The 19895-nt window shown below is 45.5% G+C and overlaps 1 protein-coding gene across 1 annotated transcript in view; it reads right to left on the bottom strand.

Annotated features, from left to right (window-relative positions):
• RASA2 (RAS p21 protein activator 2) overlaps positions 1 to 19895 on the bottom strand; it is a 218029-nt gene that overhangs the window by 121359 nt on the left and 76775 nt on the right. Inside the window, exon 6 of the mRNA XM_033958463.1 lies at positions 1848 to 1931. Coding sequence (XP_033814354.1) covers positions 1848 to 1931 — 84 coding nt within the window. The remainder of the gene's footprint in view (positions 1 to 1847; positions 1932 to 19895) is intronic.

Genomic DNA, 19895 nt, shown 5'->3' with positions numbered 1-19895 from the left:
TTCATTGGTTCCAGTCCCACCTCCCTTCTGTTTTCCTGAGTATCGCAGTGCACTAGTGGAGCGAAGGAATTCTGTAGAGGTAATATTAGTGAAGGTGGATGTTTCTGTGTTACATGTCGCAGTCTTCCTGAGCCTACTGTGACCCATTTATTCCTGGGCTGTTTTATTCTTTGAGGTAGAGGTGGTAAGTTGGTATGATTTTGTGGAGTGATGGAAGCTGCTTTAATTGTATTCAATTCCTGTTTAAGTTTGCAGAGCTCCTCCTTAATACTGGCAAGTTGAAGACAGATGGGGCAAGCCTTAAGCCTCCAAATAGTATGTCTTGGAATTAAAGCACCACAGTGATTGCATAGAATAAAGGTCATCTTGATTGGTTGTGAAGTCCTGATTATATGGGTCTCTATATATGAATAGTGGTCCCTGGGGTTGGTGGGACTATAAGTAAGACTACTAGTAAGGCAGAAATATAGGCTCTATACCACCTAAAACACAGTATTTTAAACAAAACTGCAGGAAGAAGAAATAAGATTTAACAGAGGAAAGAGAAGGATTTTTTTGTGCTTTTTTATATTTTTTTTTTAGTAAGAAACAGGGAGGAGAAGAGAAATTAAGCAGATATAATGCTGAAAACCAGTGAAAAGAGCAGAATATGAAATGGTAACTTAGCTTTTAGAAGTTCACAGGGCAGCCTTGTTTCAGCAACCTTTCCTCCCTCAGTGCCCCAAAGCAGCAGTGGTCCTACCATTTCCATCTCTCCCTTTCCCCCTTTCACACCCTCTACCATCTCTCTCTGACCCTGTTTCACCTCTTTTGCCATCTTTCCCTTTCCTGTCCCCCTCTGTCCTTCCCCAAGACCATCTCTCTCTCCTGCCCCCTCCACACTCCCTGAAGTCTATCTCTCCCTATCCCCTACCATCTCTCCTGGTCCCCCTAGTAGCCCCTCTGTCCTTCTCATCCATCTGTCTCTGTCTCTCTCTCCTCACCTCCTGCCTCTGCGGAGCTCTCGCAGCTCCTCCTCGTCCTCCTCCAGCCAGGCTTCAGCCATCTGCCACCGCGGCCTGCAGCCGCTGACAGCCGCTGTGGCCTTCAGCCACCGACAGCCGCTGCTGCGGCCTGCAGCCGCCTCGGGGGATTCTCGCGCATGCACACTCCTACCTGCGGTGCCCTACAGCGCACGGAAAACGGGAGCACGTAGGTGGGAGTGCGCATGCACGCTTAGGGCTTTATTATATTAGATAACTCATGTCAAAAGTTACCATCTCTTAGGAAGGCTATAAAGATAAAATCTTTGTTCACAGAGTTGAGATTCATGTTGAGATTTCTATTTGTATGAATCAGTAATTAAAAATTTGTATAATAACAATTGGGAGCTGTATAATAACAAGGGGGTGCTGAAAATTTCTCAACCTAACCAAGAAGAGAATGATATGGATATGGTTTAATCAATGATCTGAAATGAAGTCAAAACATAGAATTTCGGTTCTGCAAAATGGCACTTAGTGAAATAAGATAATACTCTTTTGTAGATACAGTGGCAAAATAACTTTCAGAATTTAGGAAGTTGGTTGGTTGGGCTGAGAACTTTTCAGCACACCCTTGGTATGACGAGATATGCAAAAACTAACCTATAACTGCAATCGATTTGGTGGCAATAGCCTCCGATGGTCCATACAAATAAAAAAAGAATTTTGTTTCTACATGATTTTCTAGAAGCACTTATTTTTCTAAGTAATGTGTGCAATATCCTCTGGAGTATATTAAGTTACAGCCAATATTAATACTTTGTAGACAATTACCACTCAACATATAGAGATTTTGAAACATGCAAAATTCAGATGAAATATCACCTGGAAGGACCCACAAGAGAGACTGCTGCATAGGGGTCACAACTTTGTCCATTGACTAGAGGCAATCCTTGGCATTCCTTTATGCTACAATGGGAATTAGAAAGAGTTGCTTATATTCACATTTATATTTAATATACACAATTTTGAAATGCAGTCCACAATAGCTCTACCACTCCTCCTGTTGCGGATATTCGGGGGTGGTCGGACAGTCCGACTGCTGCCTCTAATCTGAGGATCACAGGTTCAAGGCTGACTAGGGTATCAATGGGAAAACTAACAAAGCTAAAAGATTTTGAGTAAGAAATGTTAGGGGATGGAAAAGACACTTTTGATAAATTCTATATAGAAAAACAATAGAATCCAATTAAAGCAAAACTAAAATGACCTCATAACTTGAGTAAGCTTCGACAGCAGCTTCACAGGTTGGGAAGTAAGCCCAACACTGGGCAGATTTCTACAGTTTGGATCCCATAAATGGGAAAAACAGATCCAGTGGGCTTTGAAAGCCATTCCAGTAGTTGGGAAGTAAACTTTTATTGTCTGTGCCCCAGAACTGTCAGGGACAGACTAAGCTCAAGTATACCAGTATACAAGTATTTACTCATGAAATGGAACCTGTGCAGAGTGCCAGATTCAACTCTGGTCACCTTGATGGGCAGATTAGATGAACCATGCAGGTCTTATCTGCTGATACGTACTATAGTACAAAAGAACTAAGTTGAACAAAAACAGTACAAGCCAGTAGTTTAAATAGCTATGGTATTTTCCATATTAGATATGTGGTATTCTAGCTGACCTGCAGGGTATCACCATCTTGTAAAAGTAAAAAACTTCATGCATGTTCCTATGTTCTAGTAGTGCCAAATTAAAGAACGTGGCTTAAGGATTCTTTTTTTTTTACCCAAGTCACTTTTTATAAGTTAGCAAGTAATAAAGCAATTTTAATATAACTTAAAATACATTACAGTATATTCGTAGTACTCAATTAGACACGTCAACCCTAATTTTTATGCAACAATTAACTTTGAGTGCAAAGAGTCTTTATAAGAACATAAGATGTACCATAATGGATTAGACCTCTCCATGACAATGGCCAATCCAGCAGGATCCTCTCCTTCATACTCAGATACGCAGTGGCTCTCCCAAGCCTACATAGTTAATATCGACTTATATTAGACTCTCTCTCCAGGAACTTATCTAAACCCTTTTAAAATCCAATTATGCTAAATGCTAAAAGCTATAACCATAGAGGGGCATAATCAAAAAAAGCGTCTAAGTCCCCTTTTGGCCTAAGTCCTTAAACGTTCAACGCAGAAGCAGGGAAAGTGTCCATAACCAAACCAAACGTCCTTGTTTTGATTATGGCCTTCCTCTGCCTAAACATCCAATCACCACTATGTCTAAAAGTACACCCACACCATGTCTATACTTTTCAGCCATAATGAAACAAAAAAACGCCTAAGCCACAAACGTCCTACAGAAGGGCTTTTAGGCGAAGTAGGAGCCAGTCCTTCGCCTAAAAGCTGGATTCTGTAACCGGTTACAGTTACCCCCCACACACACACAACAATCCAGGCAGGAAGGTGCCCAAGCCCTCCTGCCATGTCGAACCGAGACACCCCCTCCCCCCCCCCCCGACAACATCGGGGCAAGAGGGAGTTCAAGCTCTCTTGCCCCGGCCAACCGTGGCACCCCCGACGATATCGGGGCAAGAGGGAGCCCAAGCCCTCTTGCCCCGCCGATTAACATCGGGCCAGGAGAGAGCCCAGGCTCTCCTGGCCCCGGCGATCCCTCCCCCCCCACGTCTCATTCGGGCCAAAAAGGAGCCCAAGCCCTCCTGGCCCCGGCGACCCCTCCCCGCCACTTCTTGAATTGGCCAGGAGGGAGCCCAAACCCTCCTGGCCCCGGCGACCCCCCCGCCGCTACTTGAATGGGCTAGGAGGGAGCCCAAACCCTCCTGGCCCCGGCGACACCCCCGCTGCTACTTGAATGGGCTAGGAGGGAGCCCAAGTCCTCCTGGCCCCGGCGACCCCCTAAGACGCCTGGGCCAATCAGAATAGGCCCGGGAGCCTTAGGCCCCTCCTGGGGGCGGGGCTTTGGGAAGGCTGGGCCAATCCGGCCCCATTCTGCTGTTGGCTGCCTGCCGGACAGGCGGGTTTGGCACCCGTCTGTCCAGCCAACTTGAACAAAGGGGGTGGGGGTGTCGTGGGGTCGGCCGGAGGGTCACCGGTCGGCTGGGGGCGATCGGGGGTTCTTGGGGGGGCGATTGTTGGGGGGAGAGGGGTTGTGTCAAGGGCAGGAGGGCCTGGAATCCCTCCTGCCCGTAATGTAGTGCGGGGTGGGGGTAGGAGGGGTCGCCGGGGCCAGGAGGGTTTGGGCTCCCTCCTGGCCCATTCAAGTAGCGGCGGGGGGGGTCGCCGGGGCCAAGAGGGTTTGGGCTCCCTCCTGGCCCGATTGTACTCGGGGGTTGCCATGGGCCAGGAGAGCCTGGGCTCTCTCGTGGCTCACTCGATTCGGGGGTCGCCGCGGGCCAGGAGAGCTTGGGTTCTCTCCTGGTCCGATGTTAATTGCGATGGGGGGGTGATGGATAGCTGCAGGAGAGATGCCTCATCTCCCCTACCGCGATGCCATCACTCCTCTACCGGAACTGCCGCGACCCGCGGCAGGAGAGATAGGGCATTTCTCCTGCCGCGGGTCGCGGCAGTTTGGGTAGAGGAGTGATGGCATCGCGGTAGGGGAGATGAGGCATCTCTCCTGCCGCGATGCTTGCGGTGGGTAGGTTGCCGGGCCGCTGAACTGATGGCGCCAGCGCCCATCAGCTCAGCAGCCCCTTTTTCGGCACTTAGACCTGGTTTGACTACGTCTAAGTCAAAAAGGTCTAAGTGCCGACTAGGCAACCTGTAAATGTTTTGGTTATACCTGTTGTACGCCTAGGTGTAGGTCAGCCCACCTCCCGCCCACTGCCTGCCCTTTCCCCTCCTCTAAACACACCTCTTTTCTCTCTGTGCATCTAGAGGCAGGGGAAAGGCCTAAGCTGTTTTCAGATACGTCTAAAAACCAGCTTTGGTTATGGGTACTTGGACGATCAGGCTTTTTGATCGTCCAAGTAGCCATTTAGGACACTTTTTAGACGTTGTTTTTTTTTTTTATTATTACCCCCATATCCTCCAATATTTTCACAATTTAATTTTGTATGGGTTAAAATACACCTATTACTGTAGTTTCATGGCATCCCTCTACCTATCCATCTTATTCAAATTACACACCCTTCTCTCAGGGATCTTTTTTCCAACCTGTTGAATTCTGTCTCTCTTTTAAAAAAGGAAGGCTCAGCAAGATTATTTTGAGCACTCATCATGGATCTATCTGAAATCTTTTCAATTAATTTATATATTTTTTTTCTCTATACATGTCTATTAAATGCAAATCACTAAACTTTATGCAGTCTTTATAAATTAACATGCATATCACTAAAGCCACATCTCAAAAACAACCTACTTCCTCATACGTTTTTTGCAGCCATACCTACTTCCCTACCACTATGTCCCTATTATTTCTCTTCTCTGGTTTTCTTTTTTTTCCCTATTCAATACGATATATCGTACATAGCTCAGATTTTCTTGATGGGCAGTATATCAAGAAACTAATAAACCTGAAATCATGAACAAGTGGAATTAGCAATGCAACTCCTATACAGACTTTTTAATACAAGCTTTGCAATGTAAACTGCAAAAAACAAAGGCTATTTTGACAACATGAACATTCCTTTTTTGTTTTTTTTGTAGTGGTGGCATGTGGGTGGGAATGGAGTACGTCGGGTGGCAGGGTCGGCTTTGGGGGTGGGGAAGGGAGGAATCTGCGGCAGCGGTGGCTTGAGGGGGGAATGGAGTGTGTTGGATGGCAGGGTCAGTTTTGGGAGTGGGACGGGGAGGCAGGGAGAGAAGAAGAAAAAGTTAGGGGGGAATGGAGTATGTCAGGTGGCAGGATCAGCTTCGGGGGTGAGGCGGGGAAGCAGGGAGATATCGGCGGTGGTGGCTTCAGCGGAGGGGGAGGGGGCAGGCAGGGAGAGAAGAAGAAAAGTTGGGGGGAATGGAGTGTGTTGGATGGCAGGGTCAGTTTTGGGAGTGGGGCGGGAAGGCAGAGAGAGAGGAAGAAAAAGTTGGACGTGTGGAGGGACAGAGAGAGATCTTGGTTGGGGAATTGAATGAGGTCTAGAGGAAAGGAAGCTTGCAGGAGGCAGAAATAAATAAATAAATATTGGATGCACAGTCAGAAGGAAATGCAACCAGAGATTCATGAAATCACCAGACAACAAAGGTAGGAAAAATGATTTTATCTTCAATTTAGATCAAAATGTGTCAGTTTTGAGAATTTATGTCTGCTGTCTATATTTTGCACTATATTTGTCTATTTTTCTATAGTTGTTACTGAGGTAACATTGCATATTTTAAAGTCATCTGCCTTGAACTCTTTGAAAACCCCTCGAATATAAATGATAATTAACATTTTTTCTGCATACAGTGTGCTTTGTGTTCTTTTAATTTTGTAGTTACCATTATGTATTAATAAGATTACACTGTGTGTATATTGCATTATAATTAGAACTATTATTATGGAGGTGGAGTCAGGGGTGGAGTTTATGTGGGTCAGGGGCGGGGCTTAGGCGGGATACTCGGTATTTGTTAGGCTTAGGGCAGGGGTCTCAAAGTCCCTCCCTTGAGGGCCGCAATTCAGTCGGGTTTTCAGGATTTCCCCAATGAATATGCATGAGATCTATATGCATGTACTGCTTTCAATGCATATTCATTGGGGAAATCCTGAAAACCCGACTGGATTGCGGTCCTCAAGGACAGACTTTGAGACCGCTGGCTTAGGGGGTACTTGTCTTGAAAAGGTTGTGAAACACTGGAATAGACCAACCACTCTGCAGCCCTTAACTCTTCCTCTCTAATTAAAAGCAAGAAGTAAAACAACTCTGCGAGACATTAAGAAATGATTGCAGCAGAAGATCACACAAGGTCATCATCCAAGATACATTTCTCTTTTTTTAAGTAAAGACATCCAGGTCACTTAAAATGAGTCCAACGGTGAATCCTGATTACAGGTTCTCGGTACCACTTGAGTGCTCTCATGAGAAATATAGAAAACTGTAAACAGGAATGAGTCTTACAAAGATGTGACTGTACTATGCTAGCAGAAATGAATATACTAAAGATAAAAGAGGTAAAAAGGAGGTGACCTAGAAATAGCCTAGAGGTCACAACATGTAACCATGTTAGATAAGATCCCAGCATACCACAGAGAAGTGTTAACAGGAAGAACAGTAACACACTGAATAAAGATCACTATAAAGCAAAGGACAGCTTGATTTCAGTACTAGAACAATACTCAATGGTACTATGCGATGCTATAAAAACTTGCATAAGCGAAAATCGCACCCGAGCATATCCATTTTCTCTGCCTAGAGATTGAACATGAAACTGAGACATGAATGTGACATGTGTAGATAGAATGCAGAGCAAGAATAGGTCTAGTTATTAAGCAGTAAATTTAAAACAACAAGAGAAAATATTTCTTCACAAAGTGTAATTAAACTTTGGAATTCATTGCCAGAGGTTTCCTAAAATAGAAGATCATAGGCCATCATTGAGATGGCTTGGGAGAATCCACCGCTAATTCCTAGGATAAGCAGCATAAAATCTGTTTTACTACTTGGGATCTAGTTAGATACTTGGAGCCTGAGATGGCCACTGTTGGAAATAGGATAATGAGCCTGATGGATCTTCGGTCTGTCCCAGTATGGCAAGTCTTATGTTCTTAAGGTAGGAAAAATGATTTTATTTTCAATTCAGTGACTGAAATATGTTAGTTTTGAAAATTTACATCTGCTGTCTATATTTTGCACTGTTCAGGAAGAAATGCATTTCTCTCTTTCTCTGATGGTGTACTGCATGCAGAGCCTGACATCATGGATTTCAATTGTGTGTTTATTAGGACTTTTACTTTGTGGTCCTGTATTTGCATAAGATTCTTCTGTGTTCTGGTAGAAATGAATGTCGAGAAGTACTATTGGTATCATTGCTCCAAGAAAGAAGATATTTGTCGGTTTTCCTTCAGTCCTTGCTTAAAAATTAGCAAAGACCACTGATATATTCTGTCACATTTATTAAAAAACATAATCTGTGGTTGTGAACTAGAGCAAAGATTTAAAAAAAAAAAACAACAAAAGCCAAAAAAAACAAAAACACTTTCTTCTGGTTTATTTTATGCCCCACTTTTCTTTGTCTTTCATATTCCTTCCCTAGCCCCATAAAACATGACCTGTCTGCCTATCCTCATTGGCTGAGAACAGAAATCTTCTCTTAAGACTGACTGCATATCTCAGCACCCTCATCCTACCAGCAGAGGTCATATCAACATCATCAAATGCCTTTCCTCCCTGTGCTGCACTCAGATCCTGTCTGAAAAGAAAATTCAAAATCTATAACTCTTGCACTGCAGATAAGAACTGTAGCCAGGTTTTGATGTCAGGCGGATCAGACCTTTTGTAAAATAGGTTCTGGTGCAAGGCTAAGGGCCAGTCTTCATAGGCACCATTTTATTCAAAATCTGTTTAGGAGAGCAGCTGCTGCCTTGTACCCTGCCTAGCCATTCCTCAGCATAACACAGATCCCTTTTAAACTAATTTTTTAATCAAATTGAATACTTTGTATTCTTTTCAATCTGCATAAGTTTGCTGCACGTTGACACTGCAAGCTGAAAACAGTAGAATGTGGTTTACAAGTGTTTTGCAAGACAAGCAAAACATTTTCTTAAATTTTAATTCGATAACCGAGCGTTGTCTTGCAGTACGAGAACATATACGTGCGTCACGTCAAATATGCACAATATATGCGCGTCACATCACTGATCGCGTCTTAACTTAATACATGCACCCGCAGTTCAAGCACGCACAACATTCGCACATCTAACGCTGAGAGTGGCTGAACGTAATAAAAAGCATCATGCCCAAATCACCCGTGGTGTAGCGACTGTTCGAAATGAGTGAGATCTTGCAATACAAGTACGTACAGTACTGTATTTTCTATTAAAGTTTTTGGGATGTGGAACGAATTGTCCGAGTTTCCATTATTTCCTATGGGGCACTTTGAATTACGAGCATACTTCTGGAACGAATTATGCTCACAAACCAAGGTACCACTATATATATATATAACATTCAACATAAAATCAAAATAAAATACCAACCTGACAACAATAGCACTTCTCCTATACCAAAAATCAATCTCAAGCAACCTAATACAACTCGGGGTTTCAACGGCCAACATCTCATACTGTGTATTTCATACAACAAAACAAATGTCTTTAACAATTTCTTAAAGACATCCAAATTTTTTTGATGTTTAATATAAGACGGGAGCCTATTCTACTCTTCTGGACCACAAAATGAAAATGCCCCCACTTTCAGCCTGCAGGTGATCTTAAGTATATATCAAGAAAATGTAGCAAATATAGTATCTTCTCAAACAGTATCCTGTCTCAATGTTTCAGCTCTACCCAATTAGCAAAGTGGTATATCAGTATGTCCTGCAGTACTCAATATCTCAGTAATACGATCTGTGCTGCTGAGAGGGTCAGACTCAATAACCAGTGATCCAAGATCACCAGGGTTCTTCAGCTGCCCTTCCTTTACTTCATGCAAGATCTAAATTCTGTTTTCAGTGGACTAAATAGCTTACAATTGTAAGACTGCACCAAAATGTATTCAGTTATTAATAGAACCAAGTTAACAGTCTAGAGCAGTGTTTTTCAACCTTTTTACACCTATGGACCGGCAGAAATAAAATAATTATTCTGTGGATCGGCGGTTGAAGAACACTGGGCTAAGTCATGGGCCAGATCCCGCCAATCTCTACCCAATTTCCACCCCAGACCCCGCCCCAGACGTTGCAACGTCATAGAGAAGGCTTCCGGTTCAGGCGCAGGATGTCCGTAGGAGCCACTGCCTGTGGCTTTGTGCACTGAATCAGTTAGGAAGAGGGAGCTGGCTCGAAGATAAAGTCGCATTGATCGCACCGTGGACCAGCGGTTGAAGAACACTGTTTTGGGCCTGATGCACGTGCTGTCCCTGTGGACCGGCAGGAAATTTCTGTGGACCAGTGGTTGAAGAACACTGCTCTAGAGAATGACACGAGGACATAGTTTGTCCCCATCCCCACAGGCTCCAACTCTGTGAGCTCTATCCTCATTTGCCTAAGCCTTGAACACTTATGATTTTATATTTAAACCTTTTTATTAAAGTACAAAAGGATAATATTCTGTACACCTGTTTATAAAATCACAAATAGCCTTCTATTTTGATATGGTTTTGGTACAATCTTCCCAAAGATTCAGCTGCCTATGTTTTTACATTATCTGGGAAGGTAACTGAATTGTCTTTCTGACATGGGTGTAGAAGAGAAACTAAACTGTGTAGTGGATGAACAGGAAAATAAATGTCTACTAAATGTTGAAAATGTTCCTTGATGCCAGCAACGATGGATAAATCTGTTGCAGCAACAGTAAGATGCTTGAACGTGATAGAAGGACAATGCAGATGATAGGAGTTTGATCAACAGACAAGACTTGTTGCCACATCAAAAGGCAGACAAGATACAAGTATTGCTATCACCCTTAATCCTATGCCTCGAGTATATGGCAAATATACCCTAATCCAATGATTCCAATTCATTGTGAATAGAAACATAGAAAATTGACGGCAGAAAAGGGCCTTAGCCCATCAAGTCTGCCCACACCAATGACCCACTCCCTAACGTTTATTCCCCTAGAGATCCCACGTGAATATCCCATTTTCTCTTAAAATCTGACACGTTGCTGGCCTCAATCACCTGCTGAGGTAGCTCGTTCCAATGATCGATTACCTTTTCGGTGAAGAAGTACTTCCTGGTATCACCGTAAAATTTCCCTCCCCTGACTTTCAGCGAGTGCCCTCTTGTAACCGAGGGCCCTGTAAGACAGAAGATAGCATCTTTGACCTCTATACATCCCGTAATATACTTAAAGGTCTCAATCATGTCTCCCCTCTCTCTCCGTTCTTCCAGCGAGTACATCCGCAGTTTTTTCAGCCTTTGTTCGTACGTGAGTTCCCTGAGCCCCAAGACCATCCTGGTAGCCATTCGCTGAACCGACTCCATTCTCAACACATCTTTCCGGTAGTGCGGTCTCCAGAATTGAACACAATACTCCAGATGAGGTCTCACCATGGATCTGTACAATGGCATTATGACTTCAGGTTTTCTGCTGACAAAACCCCTACGGATGCAGCCCATCATTTGTCTTGCCTTGGACGAAGCCATCTCCACCTGATTGGCAGCCTTCATATCATCACTAATGATCACTCCTAAATCACATTCTGCCTTGGTCCTGGACAAGGTTTCACCATTTAGTGTGTAAGTTCTGTGTGGATTTTTTTTACCTAGGTGCATCACTTTACATTTTTTAGCATTGAAGCTTAGCTGCCAAGTTGACGACCACTGTTCCAGCTGCTGTAGGTCCTGCGTCATAATGTCAGGCACACTGCTTTTACCTACTATGTTGCATAGTTTGGCGTCATCGGCAAACAGTGATACTTTTCCTCTAAGCCCTTGGGTAATATCTCCTATGAATAAATTGAATAGAATCGGCCCTAAGACGGAGCCCTGTGGTACTCCACTTGTCACTGCTGATGTTTTGGAAGGGGTACCGTTTACCATCACCCTTTGAAGCCTACCGCTTAGCCAATCCCTAATCCATGTAGTGAGTGTATCCCCTAATCCCATAGATTTTAGTTTGTTTAACAGCCTGCGGTGTGGGACGCTGTCAAAAGCTTTGCTGAAGTCCAAATAAATCACGTCCAGGGACTCCCCGGCATCCAGATGACTAGTCACCCAGTCAAAGAAGTCAATCAGATTAGATTGGCAGGACCTTCCCCTGGTAAATCCGTGTTGGTGTGGATCACGTAGATTTTCTTCTTCTAGTATTTGGTCGAGTTCCTGTTTGATCAGTGTTTCCATGAGTTTGCACACTATGGATGTGAGACTCACCGGTCTGTAATTTTCTGTTTCTGTTCTGCAGCCCTTTTTGTGGAGTGGAATTACGTTAGCTGTTTTCCAGTCCAGGGGTACTCTTCCCGTGCGCATGGAAAGATTGAAGAGCACAGATAGTGGTTCAGCTAAAACTTCACACAGCTCTCTGAGCACCCTGGGGTGTAGATTGTCTGGTCCCATGGCTTTGTCTACTTTGAGTCTTGAAAGTTCGTAGTAGACGCTACTGGGTGTAAACTCAAAATCTTTGAATAGGTCTTTTTGACTGTCTCTTATCTGTAGTTGCGGACCAGCTCCCGGTGCTTCACAGGTGAATACTGAGCAGAAGTATTCGTTTAGTAGTTCTGCCTTGGTAGAATCAGATTCCGCGTAGTTTCCATCTGACTGCCTAAGGCGCTCTATCCCATCCTTGTTTCTCTTCCTGTTGCTAATGTACCTGAAGAAGGATTTATCCCCTTTTTTAATGTTTCGTGCTAGATCTTCTTCTGTTCATAGTTTGGCCTCCCTGACTGCTTTTTTGACAGCTTTCGATCTGACCAGATAGTCTTCCCTTGCCTCCCTCTTCCCAAGATGTTTGTAGGTGATAAATGCTTCTTGTTTCTTTTTAATGAGGTCCGAAATTTCCTTGTTGAACCATTGTGGTCTTTTGTTTCTCCGGCGTTTGCTTACTGTATTAATGTAGCGGTTAGTTGCTTCGTTCAGGATGGATTTCAGATTTAACCACATAGTTTCCGGATTGTCAGTTTCTGCATGGTTTTGCAGCTCTTGATGGACAAAGTCTCTCATGTGGTCAAAGTCTGCACCCCTAAAGTTGAGGACCCTCGTTGCTGTGTTTGATTTAGAGAAGCCTTTCCTGAGGTTGAGCCATACCATGTTGTGGTCACTGGAGGCCAACGTGTCTCCTACTGATACCTCTGAGACACTGTCTCCATTGGTGAGTACCAGGTCCAGTATTGTCTGTTCCCTTGTGGGCTCTAATACCATTTGTTTGAGTTGTGCACCCTTAATGGAGGTTAATATTCTTCTGCTACCACTCGTAATCGCGGAGAGTGTGTTCCAATCTGCATCTGGCATATTGAAGTCCCCTAACAGTACTGTGTCACCACACAAAGTGATGTTCTCTATGTCTTCAATCAATTCCTTGTCTTTTTCTTCCTGTTGTCTTGGGGGTCTGTATACCACACCGAGGTAAAGGCATTTTTCATTCCCTCTGGCCAGGTTTACCCAAAGTGATTCCCCTGTGTATCTAACCTCTGTGATTCTGGTAGTTTTTATATTATCCTTAGTGTATAGTGCTACCCCCCCTCCTAACTTGCCCTCTCTGTCCCGACGAAGTAGATTGTAGCCTGGTATAACCATATCCCACCCATGTGAGTCCGTGAACCAGGTCTCGGATATCGCTACTACGTCAAGGTCAGCATTCCTTATCTCTGTTTCTAGTTCCAGGATTTTGTTGCCCAAGCTGTGTGCGTTAACATACATAGCTCTCCATACCTTTGAAGAGATGTCTGTCCCTTTTTGTGTGGTTCCTATTTTTTTGTGTATACTATGGGTACTTACCCTAGGCTCAGAAGTCTGGGTGCTACTTGCTTCCCCAGGGTGGATCCTTGTTGTTCTGGAATGTGTGTATGTGCCCTCCCCCAACTTACCTAGTTTAAAGCCTTCCGAAGTAGGCGGGCTAGTCGATGTCCAAATACTTTCTTTCCTTTCTTGGTCAGGTGTAGTCCGTCAGGTCCCTGTAGTCCTTGTAGCGCCTCTCCGTGGTCCAGGAATCCAAAGTTCATCTCCAAACACCATTCACGAAGCCACTCGTTGGTCCAATGGATACGCTCTTCCCTGTCTCTGCCTTTGCCTCTTACTGGGAGAATTGATGAGAAGACCACCTGTGTATCTCTATATGCCTCCAGTACATTCAAATGTACCTTTATGACTTGTACTGCTCTAACACCTTTCACGGTCTACTTATTCTAAAGTTTCTGCCTAGCTGAGAATGTACCTCTGTAACCCTTATTGCATTTTTCCAGTATATGGTGAAAATGCTTGAATACCTGATTTGTAACCTGTTCTGAACTCCCTTGGGAGGACAGGCTATAAAATCAAATGAATGAATGAATCCTCTGACTTAAATATATTATTAATGTACTGCTGTAACTTGTTCTGGGCTCCTGGGAAGGATGGGCTATAAAACTAAATTTAAAAAAATAATAATAATTTAATAGTTCATAAAACCCCCCAAAAAACTGCAAAAGCTATTTTTGGATTTAAATCACTGATTTAGCTGCTAATTGTCTAAGATATGTTATGTTTTTACATATTGATACTAGTCTCAAGTTTTTAAAGCATGGCATAGGGACAGTGTTTGTCCCCGTCCCTGCAAGCTCTTTCCCTGTCTCCATCCCCACCCTGTCTCCATCTCTGCAGGCTCACTCTGCGCCCCTGCCCCACAGTTAACCAAAGATACCTGTCCCCGTGTCATTCTCTAGTTAGCTCTTCACTCTCTGGAAAAGTCAACAGTCTCTAATTCAATCCTTGAGGCTCATAAATAAGTCTTATTCTGCAAATAGCGGTCAAAAAAATGCAAACCAAAATGAGAAAAATGAATCAAGAAAGAGAATGGATTTTGAATTTACTTCACATCCATTTCAGTTGTAATTGAAGGTGAGTTACATTTAAGCATGGTTCCACCCCCTCCTCAGTCAGTATACACTGATATGGAGAACCAGCACCTTTTTTGTCTTGCTTAAAAAAAAAATTGTTCCACCAATCCAACTGAACAGTTCACTTAGGGCTATTGATTAGAGTACGCTAAATACTGACGTAAGCCATGAGAATTGAATGGGCTTTTTGCATTCAATGCACCACTAATCAACATTGCAAGTATCCCTTAAAACTGTTTCAGCATTTTTTTTTTTTTTTTTTAATACCATTCATGCACAAACCAGCCTTGAACTAGTGCTGCCTGATTCAGGGAAAAAAATTTCGATTCGACCTATTGAATTGATTTTTCATTTCAATTAGTTTTTCCTGCCCAATCAAGCATTTTTTTTGAACAGGTTGGCGTTTTGTAGCCTCTTTACCCACCCCACCCCCCTTTGCCCTCTCCAACTCCACACCGGTGCTATGGTGTAAACAAAACAAAAAAGACATTTTCTCTCTCTCTGTTAGGACCTAGCTCACGCTCACTAACACCAACTCTGGCAAGATACACATTTCAAATCTGATATATTGTAATCACAAAATACAAAATTATGGTCACGTGACGCTAGCGCACTGAACGGACGCGAGTAGATCGAGCTCCGCTTCTTCCCCCAGAAACCGCCGCACAACTTGCTGATAGCCGGCACGTACCGCGCTGAATTTATATTATTTCACTTCGGGCTCTCTCCTGCTTCCGTGTGGGCGCTCAGAGGCGCGCAGATCAGCCGCGATCGGCCGGCATGCCGATACGGACCCCGAGGCCTGGAAAAGAGAGGTCAGTCAAGCCAGAAAAAATGGCGGCCCCCAGCCCGATCTCGGCAGCTGCGTCCCAGCACGAGGCAGACATGCAAGTCTCAGTCTGCCATCTTTCTAAACTGCTGGATGAAAAGCTGTCTAAACTGCATGCTGTGCTGGAAGAAGTAAAAGACAGCATTGCAGGCCACGCTGCGCGTCTCCAGCAGGCTGAGGAGCGAATCTCGGCCCAAGAAGATCGGGCGGACACGGCGGATGGGCGACTGGCGGCCTTGGAAGCAAAAATCCAGCAGCTGGATGATCGGGCTGAGGAGGCTGAAAACCGCAGCCGTCGAAATAACTTAAGGCTCATAGGGGTGCCGGAGTCGGTCTGGGACACTGAGCTAGGAGACCTGGTGGCCACGTGGTTGCCTCAAGCCCTGGGACTCACGGCTTCCCTGGGCCCGGTGCATGTGGAAAGGGTACACCGCATAGGAGCGCCACGTGCTGAGGGGGCCAGACCACATCCTGTTATAGCCCGATTTCTCAACTATGCGATTAAGGCCCGTATCTTGGAGGCATATCGACGAGCCCGCTCCCTGGATTACAACGGCACCAAGCTTCTGCTCTTTCAGGACTTTTCCATCCGGCTCTCGGAGAAACGAAGGGCTTTGGTGCCCTACTGCACGCAGCTTCATGCCAGAGGGATTAAATTCACCCTTCAATATCCTGCTAAGGTGCGCATCCAAACCAACACCGGCGTGGTCATGATGGATACTCCAGCAGCACTTCGTTCATACCTAGAGGGACTGCCGGCTCCTTGAGGGATCTGAAGCCGGTGCGGGCCTGATTGACATATCGTTTCGCCCACCAGGGAGGTAGCGGGCTTTCTCTCTGCTGTCAGGGCAGGGATGGTATCCTTTGGCCGGGGCCCGCAGAGATGGAAGCTGGCGGCCTCTGGACTGTGGCTCCTGGACTTACACATCCCATGGCTATATTCCTTCCACCTGTACCCGTTGAGCCCCTTCTGGGGGATCCGGGTCCGTTTCATCGTGCAGGGGGCATGACTCTCTTCCTCTGCAGCCTGCTATGAAGACCCGGGTTGGACGTTCTGTTTATAGCCACATTTGAAGAGCGTGTTTGTTTACTTTTGTTGTTCTTGTGCTGACTATATAGATATCATGCTGCACTTTGTTTTCTGGGGAGGGGGTGCGGGGCACTGGTTCTACACTGGTTCCGGGATGGGTAGAGTGATGGAAGGTGGGTCAGTTCAGAGGGGGGGGGGTGGCTGGGAGGTATGATTGGGGATGTATGTGTGGAGTCTCGAGAGCGCGGGTAGTTATGTATTTCCTTCATTTGCTAATATATGATCCCTTTGCTGCTGAGCGGGGGGAGGGCCTTGCTGGGGGGCTCTTCTACCTCTATCACTATCAGACTGTCTTTTCTGCTCCTATCGTTCCAGGCCGGGTGGACAATGGTTAATCTAAAATTTTCATCCCTTAATGCGGATGGGATCCACTCCCCGGTCAAACAGAAAAAAATACTTTCCTGGTTCCGCAGGGAACGTATCGATATTGCTTTCCTACAAGAGACCCATCCCACAAATGTAGAACACGAGAAACTTAGGAGGGATTGGGTGGGTGAGGTGTACTACTCTTCTTACAACACTCGTCAGAGGGGGGTAGCCATTTTGGTCCATAAACAACTCCCGTTTCAATTGCATAAGGTTATCCGATATGTCATGGTGCTGGGAGAGCTCTGGGGACGGCAATACTTATTTTGTAATGTATATGCCCCTAACATATATAATCACTGTTTCTTCTCGGGGTTGATGTTGCGGCTGACACAGTACCCGGGTTACCAAATCCTCATGGGGGGCGACTTTAACATAACAGCGGATCCTTCCCAAGATTGTGCGCCAGCTAAACGCTTCCCTAAGGACCACATGAGTAAAGGAGTTAACTTTTTGACCACGCAGTTAGGACTATTAGATATTTGGCGTCTCTTCCACTCCACGGAGCGTACCTATACATTTTATTCCAATCCTCACAATCTTTACACTCGTCTTGACTACTTCTTGCTCTCTCCCACGCTGCTGCCCATTGTTTGTGCTGTGGAGATAGAGGACGTTCCTCTTTCCGACCACTCCCCTGTGACGCTCTCTCTTCAAATTACAGCTGACTCTTCGGATCGGACGTGGCGTTTCCCGGGACACCTCTTTAAAGATCTTGGCTTTCGTAGATACCTTAGGGAAAAATGGCTGGACTACTACAATACCAATTCTGATCCTGACATTGATCCTGGGCTGTTCTGGGAGGCTTCCAAGGCAGTGTTATGGGGTTTCGTTATCGCGTATGTCGCGGGGAGGAAAAAGAAATTGGAAGCGGAACTGCTGTTGCTGTCGGGCGAGTTCCAACAGCTGCGGAGGCGCCACCAGGGGACTCTGCAGGAGGCTGATCGTATCCGCATAAGTACACTTAGACAGCAAATAGATACGATTCTCTCAAGGCGAGCGGAGAGGGATTTGTATTTTCGTCGTTATAATTTACATCGGTGGGGGGGAAGAGCTGGGAGGCTGATGGCGCGCTTGGTCCGCCCCTATCGTAAGCGACAAGTCATCACCGCTATTACCGACACGCAGGGTCACACACATACGACTGAAGCACACATACATCATCAATTTGTATCGTATTACAAAGATCTGTATGCTGAGCGGCCCTCGACGAACGCGGATAGAGATCACTTTTTCGGTGATATCGTCCTTCCCCGGCTCCAACCGACTCAAGTTCAGGCTCTGAATGCTCCCATAACTCGTCTTGAGGTGGAATTGGGTATTAAAGACCTTAAATTGACTAAATCACCCGGGCCTGATGGTTACGGACCGGAATACTACAAGATTCTGTCTGACGTTATATCTGACCCTCTGGCGGCTGCTTTTAATTCATTGCACTCCCAGAAAGGTGTGGACCGCTACAATCTGGCACATGTAGTTTTGTTACCCAAGCCGGGTAAGGACCCGTCCCAGGTGGGCTCTTATAGGCCCATATCGCTACTTAATCAAGATGCAAAATTGCTAGCTGCGTTACTTGCTAAACGCCTGAACGTCTATCTCCACCTCCTTATCCATGAAGATCAGGTGGGCTTCGTACCTGGCAGATATGCCTCCATGAATCTCATGAGAGCTTTGATGGCCATTTACTCTCGTAGAGGGGGAAATAACCAGGCGGCTATAGTGAGCCTCGATATGGAGAAGGCGTTTGATAGCATATCTTGGTCATACCTCTTCTGGGTTATGGAGACTATGGGTTGGAAGGAATGTTTGTGGACTGGGTGCGTGGTCTTTATTTTTTGCCTCAGGCTAAGCTTTTTATTAATGGACAACTTACTTCCTCTTTTCCGCTTGCACGAGGTACTCGCCAGGGGTGCCCTCTGTCCCCGCTACTTTTTCTTCTGGCTATTGAACCCTTAGCAGTTAAAATTCGATCTCATCCTTCTCTTCTCGGTATTAAGGTTGGAGCCAAGGAAAGTCGCATCAATCTATTTGCGGACGATATTCTGTTATATTTGGAAAACGCACCATCACACTTACCGGAGGCTCTTTCTCTTGTTCAAGATTTTGGGAAAGTCTTGGGACTTAGGGTTAATTGTGCCAAATCGGAACTCCTGCCTCTGGCTTCTCATAGACATGAGCAATGGCATGACGCTTTACCGATTCTGCCGGTTCGGAAACCCATGCGATACCTTGGCGTTTATTTGAGCACCCAATCTCATCTTCTTTATCAATACAATGTTCTCCATCATATTGAGGCTACCCGTGCTCTATGCGAGAAGTGGAAGGATTTACCCCTCTCCCTGTGGGGCCGCACGGCGTTATTCAAAATGGTGCTCCTGCCGAAGCTTTTATATCCGCTTCAAACGATTCCGCTTTGGATCCTGAACAAGGATGTCCAAGTCTTTCGGTCTATTCTTCTTTCTTTCCTGTGGCGCAAAAGACGGGCTCGCATCAGTTTTGCTACTTTATCCCTAGACTCTGGGCAAGGAGGCCTAAATCTCCCTGATATTCGCAGATACAATGTTGCTTCCCTAATGCGCTTTGTCCATGAGGGTATCTCTGGCCACTATAGGTATTCACCATCGGGATGGATCCAGGCGTGGTGCGCTCCTCATTCCTTTGTATCTTTATTGCATTTGTCCCCCCGGTCTCTCCCGGGGGTGGATTCCCGATTCCCTCTCCTGAAACCGCTGCGCCGGGCGTGGTGGTGGTGGCGGAAGGAGCAGGGGCGGGCCCCACAGGCTTCTCCTTTCTTGCCCCTGGTGGGTAACATAGACTTCCTCCCGGGGATGGGCACCACGGGGTTTCAATTGTGGGACTCCAGGGGCTGTGTCAGCTTGCGACATCTCTCTGATGAAACCTCGGGGACTTTCCCCGCGTTTTCACTCCTCTAGACCCGATGGGATCTCCCGGCTTCGCATTTCTGGGCCTACTTGCAAGTCAGACATTACTATTTTTCCCTTACTCGACAGTGGGGAGAGACCT

The sequence above is a fragment of the Geotrypetes seraphini genome, chromosome 9 (assembly GCF_902459505.1).
Source record: "Geotrypetes seraphini chromosome 9, aGeoSer1.1, whole genome shotgun sequence".
Classification (NCBI taxonomy): Eukaryota; Metazoa; Chordata; class Amphibia; order Gymnophiona; family Dermophiidae; genus Geotrypetes; species Geotrypetes seraphini.
The sequence above is the reverse complement of the archived record's forward strand: the minus strand, read 5'-3'. Positions and strand labels throughout refer to the sequence as shown.